The following is a 6,278-nucleotide window of genomic DNA, read 5'->3' on the forward strand; positions in this document are numbered from 1 at the left end:
TGGATAGAGACAATGAATGAACATTTTTAGGGAGTGTTTGAAGGGGCAGGTAACAAAAAAGTACATGAGCCTGCCCGCTTTAATGAGGTAAATATGAATGATGTAGGTGATGGCGGTGAAGGAAATAGTTCACCTGTTAGAGGATTGATACTTACTGAAGTTAATACAGGAAAGGAAGACAATTATACCACACCTCTTGATACGACTTCTTTAACAATGACTCAGTTTCATCGACTTCCAGGGGTGAATGAGGAAATGATCAAGTTGTTGGATGAAACTGAGTTACAAGTGTATAAAAAGAAAAAGTGAATGTCAGTAATCAGTGGGGATAATCTGGTAGGAAGAAATATAGGAGAAGCTATTGATAATGCTGGAGGATATGATGATAATGACAAAAGGGAAAAACGTATTCCTAAAAAAGCAAAAGTATTTCATTCGCCCTATATTGAAAGAATTGTTAAGGTTGGGGAAAAACTGTCTAAGGATGAAACATGGATATGCAATTCAGTTTTTGCATCTACAAGAGATGATGGGTCTGTATTTATATATATGTTTATATATATGTCACCTATTGTATTTCTATAATTTTAAAATGAATGTATTAAGATTGATGTTATATATATTTTTTTTCACAGGGATGAGATTTGGGACATTGGAACATGTCATTTGCTGCACCAGGGTTTTGCATATCAATTTAATCATGGAATGTTTTTGCATTCTAAAATAATTGATTGTTGGGCTGCGTTTTTAAATAAAATGGAGAACTACAAGGATGAATCATCGCTTTCGAGATTTTTCTTCGATACAACTATTGTGGTATGAATTTATTTTGTAAAAAAAAATTTAATTCAAATTGATTTCTGTAGAATTAATATTGATGTTGAGTTGGGGTTTTTCAGACAGAAGATATATTGAATGAGCTAAAGTCGGAAGATATGAAATGTAGGCTTTTTGCTACTTTATTGCGAATCTACACTAAGAAATTTGATGTGAAGCCAAGTTTTAGAGATGTTGCACTTGTAAGATTATTTTATAAATATAATATTTGTGGCATCAATTAATATTAACTTGACCTCTTCTTTTAATGTGTACAAGGTTTTCTTCCCAATAGTTGATGATGGAAAGTATTACTTACTCATCTTTGATCTGAGATCAAGTTTGTACTACATAGTAGATCATGTGAAGAGAACAGGAACTTTGGAAAGAAAGTATGGCATGATACCAAACCTGGTGGTAAGATAATCAATAAATTTCTGATTAATAGTTTTCCATTCTAAGGAATATTATAAGAGTATTTTTTATGTATCTGTTGTAATTAATGCCAGAAAAAACTGTTTTGCAACTACTTGACATCACAACATCATCCAATGGCAAAAACGTTAACTTTTTAAGCAACACGTGTGATGAACATATCTTGGCTAGTCGAAAAAGCTGGAACAGAATGTGGAATATACCTCATGAGGCATATGGAAACGTACATGGGGGAATATGAAGGGCGTTGGGAGTGTGGTCTTACAGGTAAAATGCCTGCTGATGTGAGTGCTACAATTAAGCTAAGGACGAAATACATGGCAAGATTGTTGACATCTGATTTCAATAAGTTCAAGAGTATGATAGTTAATGATTTTGAAGCGTTTCGTAAGCTTGATATTTTGGAACAAGATATGCTTCTAAGAGAGTCAGCTGAAAACAGGAAGAAAAAAAAGAAAAACAAAGGGTCGTAGGTAAGAATTTGGCGTTGTATTTAATAAGTTGACAGATAAACTTTGATATGTCATGAGCTGAACTTGTTTTTTGAATGTTGAAACATGACTCTGCCTTATGTTAGTTGTTTGAAAAAGTAGATTGTCTATCAGACGTTATGAAGTAATGTTATCAGTAGTATTCGATATATGTTATAATGGAATGTTAATTTTCGTATAATGGGTGTCTTGATGCGTTGTTTAAATTCTGGGATGATGATGTTGTGCATTGTGAAAATCAAAGGTTCTTGTTAGTAATGTAGTTTTCATATAATGCAAGTTAACATTACTAATGCATGTGTTGATGTTTTTTTATTTCTAATAATCTTGTTAATATAATTCAATGTTGTGGTTAATAATGTTTTGTGACTATTGTGACTAGAATATTTTTTTTTACAAATTATATGATGATGATGCAAGGTAGTATTTGTTATGATTCTGGTAGAATACGTTATGTAGATATTATGAAATAGAATATAAATATAATGAATTCTTGTCTACAAATTGCATGTATCGTTTGTATATTACAGTAAATAATAAAACATTTTTGTTAACATTAAAATCAATCTTAAAATGATTGAAAGAAGTTGTATATGTTGCTGTAAATTATACAATCGATGGAAATTTTGTATTAGAATTTTTGAAAATAATGAATTTATACAGTCGATGGAATGAATTTTTGTATTACGTTTTATGAGTATTTTTAAGTAATAAGATAATATAAATATTGTTATGTTGATTGACAATGTCATCGTCAATAGTAATAAAAGTGAATACTTTATTGAACGACATAAAAGATAACAATAAGTGTGAATCGATAGAATTAAATCAAATGTCATTCTAATAAACTCAAAAAAAAAAACAAGGAACTTATTTCTTGGTGTTCTTTAGAGGACAATTTCTTTTGTCATGATGAACCATCTGTTCACATGTAGCACATTTTCTCTTAGGTTTCGAGATTTCCTTCTCAATCATCTCTTTTGTAGATTTTAATCTTTTCCCACGACTACTGCAGCCTTTGTTACGAATATCTGTAGGATTCTGGATGTCATTAACATCAGATTCTATATCAGGACCAACCACACCTAAAAGTTGCTTGAAATGATCTGCTCTGGTCGGCAGATCATGATTTGGACAGTCGTCTACGAATTTTTTTTTCAACTTATTCTGTTCGTCGAGGTATAACTTTAACTTTGCTGCATCGTGGCTCAAAAAAGACACACAACGGTCAACAGTTGAAAAAATATCAATAGCAGTCATGTCGGAAGTAGAATCGTCGAAAGAATTAGTGAAGCATCTTTTCAGTAATTATGTTGGAATGACATCCCTACGCCAACGTTTCAAAATGTACTTTTCAGGAATTTGTTCGATGCCATAAAACTTAAACAAACAGAATATGTGTCTGCATAAGATACCTAAATGTTCAAAATGCATACAAGTACATTTGAACGAACCATCTTTGGTTAAGTGTGTGACCTGGAAAATATAAGATGATTAGTGAGAATAATTAAGTTGTAAATTTTTAGTGTTTAAATGTAAATGATAAAATGACAATTAATGTGAAAAAAAACATACCGTGTATTCAGTATCCCTTATAAGATAATCGTAATTGTATTCCTCATCTTTGTCATCAACATCGACATCATTTGTTTGCCTAATAGTTATGTTCTTTCTTTTCTCCATAACAATAATCGTGTCAACACCGTTGGAAGATATCACATTCTTTTGGAAACAATTATCTTCAGATCTTGATGTCTCCTTCTGAACCTGATAAAAAATCTTTCATGTATATACATTTGAAGCATGAGGTTCATACGGAGTACGGGTAATGAATTTAGGAAAAGTGGTGGCAGTATTAAAATCATTGAGAATTTGGTTATGTCGTTGTCGTTCCATAACTTATTCAAATGTCATCATAAACATGACAAGATAAGAACCAGTTAGTGTCGTGGTTTGAAATGACCAATTCTGACTTTCAGAAAACGATGTAGTCCGCATAAGACCAGACATTGGAATGTGCTTGAAAAATGTGGGGATCCAAGATTTTCGCAATCCATATATTGTATTCATCCAAGTGTTATCAGTAATTTTAAAATCCTCCAACATTTGACGCCACACATTCTCGAATTCATGTGGTTCTAGCTTAGAATTCCAAATTATAGAGTGAAAACGCTTTCGAAATTTTTGATTGGTTGTTGCATCTTCAATTGATAAAATCTGTATAAATTCATTCTGTTAGAATATGATATCATGAAGGTAGAATGTGGAAAAATAATTGTAGAATCAGAACAAAAGTAAGAGTTAAACCAATTGATTCTGTCAAAATATGATATAATTGTGTAATCATAACAAAAAGTAAGAGTTAAAGACAATGGGTTTGTTAGAATGAATTGATTCTGTTAGAATATGAGATAACGAATGCAGAATTTTAAAAGAAATTGTAGAATGATAAGAAAAATTAAGAGTTAATGCAATTGATTCTGTTTAAAACAAAACATTCTGGTAGAATATGAGAAAACAAATGTAGAATCATACCAAAAAAATAAGAATAATATTCTTTTTATGCATACCTTATTTGGCAACTTCTTCGTTATATGCCACATACATAACCTATGATGTGCCAATGGGAAAACCTTATCTATAGCTTTTTTCACAGCTGGATCTTGATCAGATAAAACCAATTGAGGTTGTTTTCTAAAAGCTTTCAAAAAAGCTCTAAGCAACCATTCATAAGAAACTCTATCTTTTTTACTTAAAAGACCAGCACCAAATGTTACACATTTTTTGTGATTGTCAATGCCAGTAAACGGTACAAAAACCATATCATACCTATTTAAAAAATAAAATATTAGTTTACATAAATGGAAATAATGAAATTCTTATTGAAAAGCATTAAAGGTTATAAATACTTATTCATGCTGAATGTGGCATCGAGTGATATAACGTCTCCGAATGAATTGTAATTATACTTTGCTGTTTCGTCAGCCCAGAATAAAGAATTCAATCTCTTTTTCGACACTTTATACTCAAAAGTAAATGATGGGACATTTTTCTTCCTATCATTCATCTTGTCAACAAGGAATTTCGCGTCCCTCCCACCTATGTAACAATTAAGATTCCTCCTAGCATTCTTGAAATCAGTAACCAATCCACCTCGAACCGAAGGACCAACCTGAAGAGTACTATACAGTCTATGTGCTTTTACAGGACCAATGTTCTGTTTTGACAAATTATGAATGAAAATTTCTTGGGAATAATCAAGTTTTCTTTTTGAACGAGATAAGTGCATATTGCCTTTGCTAAACAACTCATGATTATGTCGCTCTACAAAATCACTCACGACATATGTAAGAGTACCGGGAATTATTTCTAAAACAACTTTCGCTTTACAATTCCTCCTAAATAGATCTTTCCTTCTTTGAGTCTTCTTATGCTGAATATCTAGAGTATCTAGTTTACTAGTATTCAGATTACCTTCCCGATTGCACACAAGATGTCTATTTGTAATAATCCCATTTTTCATTTTTTGGACTCTTCCAAGCCTGACATCAAAACCAGATTCTAATGCATATTTTCTATACATTGTTTCTGCTTCACCATATGAATTAAATTTTGATGAAACTTTTGGTTTGATGTCGTCTAAAACAATCGGAGTCCAATACAAGGTGCCACCAGGAGAAACATAATCATGAGTAACATGTGGTTGTCCTGCTTAAACATAGCAAATACAAAATTATTATGAAAGAATTATATAACTTTTATTCTGACACAATTTTATTTTTTCGGTAAAAAATAAAAAAAAAAGATTCTGAATTGAAATTGGTACCTTCAATAAAATCAATATTAAACTCTGTATCTTCATGAGTAACATGTGGTTGTCCTGTTTAAAATAGAAAATACATAATCATTTTGAAAGAATTATATAAATATTATTCTGAAAGCATTAACTTTTTTCTGTAGCAACTTCAGTATCATGAATTGAATTTATTACCTTCACTGTAATCAATATTAACCTCTATATCTTCATCAACGAAGTGATTTTCGTCTTCATCATTATTTGCGCCCTCTGTATGTTCAGCAATAAAGTATTAACAATATAGAATCTGAAAATAGAATGAAAAATTAAACAAAAAAATCAAAAAACTAACCTAAATTAGGATTACTGCTTTCTCCTGTTTGAAATTCGTCATTATATAGTGTATCATTATCACGAAAATCGAAATCTTCAATTCCATTGCCATCATCACTAGCCAAATAATGTTCCTCATAAATATGATTATTGACATCTGGTTCTTGATCGCCCATTGCTAAGAAATTCTGAGAGTGTTTGTCTATGCTTTGTTAGTTGAAAAATCAAAATATTTAAAAATGTCATACAAACTAGATAGGGATGAAAACGGATTCTATGCAAATTAAAAGCCTTGATATTAGGGATCATTGATAAAAATAAATGATTTCGATTTGATTTTTTTTTAAAACATGATAAAGGGAAAAACATGAAAACGGTACTATATTCACATTCCAAATATAAAAAAT

At 30.9% G+C, this 6,278-nt stretch overlaps 2 protein-coding genes across 2 annotated transcripts; both read right to left on the reverse strand.

Annotated features, from left to right (window-relative positions):
- Positions 1–2,612: 2,612 nt before the first annotated feature.
- LOC145050334 (uncharacterized) lies at positions 2,613–3,002 on the reverse strand. The gene has a single exon (XM_078998603.1). The coding sequence runs from the start codon at positions 3,000–3,002 to the stop codon at positions 2,613–2,615; it is 390 nt and encodes a 129-aa protein (XP_078854729.1).
- A 48-nt stretch (positions 3,003–3,050) lies between these two features.
- On the reverse strand, positions 3,051–6,047 carry LOC145050335 (protein FAR1-RELATED SEQUENCE 5-like). The gene is made up of 7 exons (XM_078998604.1): positions 5,891–6,047; positions 5,734–5,808; positions 5,569–5,622; positions 4,652–5,450; positions 4,313–4,571; positions 3,318–3,509; positions 3,051–3,218 (listed from the first exon to the last, which is right to left on the reverse strand). Exons 1-7 carry the CDS (start codon positions 6,045–6,047, stop codon positions 3,051–3,053), a joined length of 1,704 nt encoding a protein of 567 aa, XP_078854730.1.
- Positions 6,048–6,278: the final 231 nt, after the last annotated feature.

Source organism: Lactuca serriola, chromosome 5, assembly GCF_051521515.1.
Source record: "Lactuca serriola cultivar US96UC23 chromosome 5, Lser_US96UC23_V15, whole genome shotgun sequence".
Classification (NCBI taxonomy): domain Eukaryota; kingdom Viridiplantae; phylum Streptophyta; class Magnoliopsida; order Asterales; family Asteraceae; genus Lactuca; species Lactuca serriola.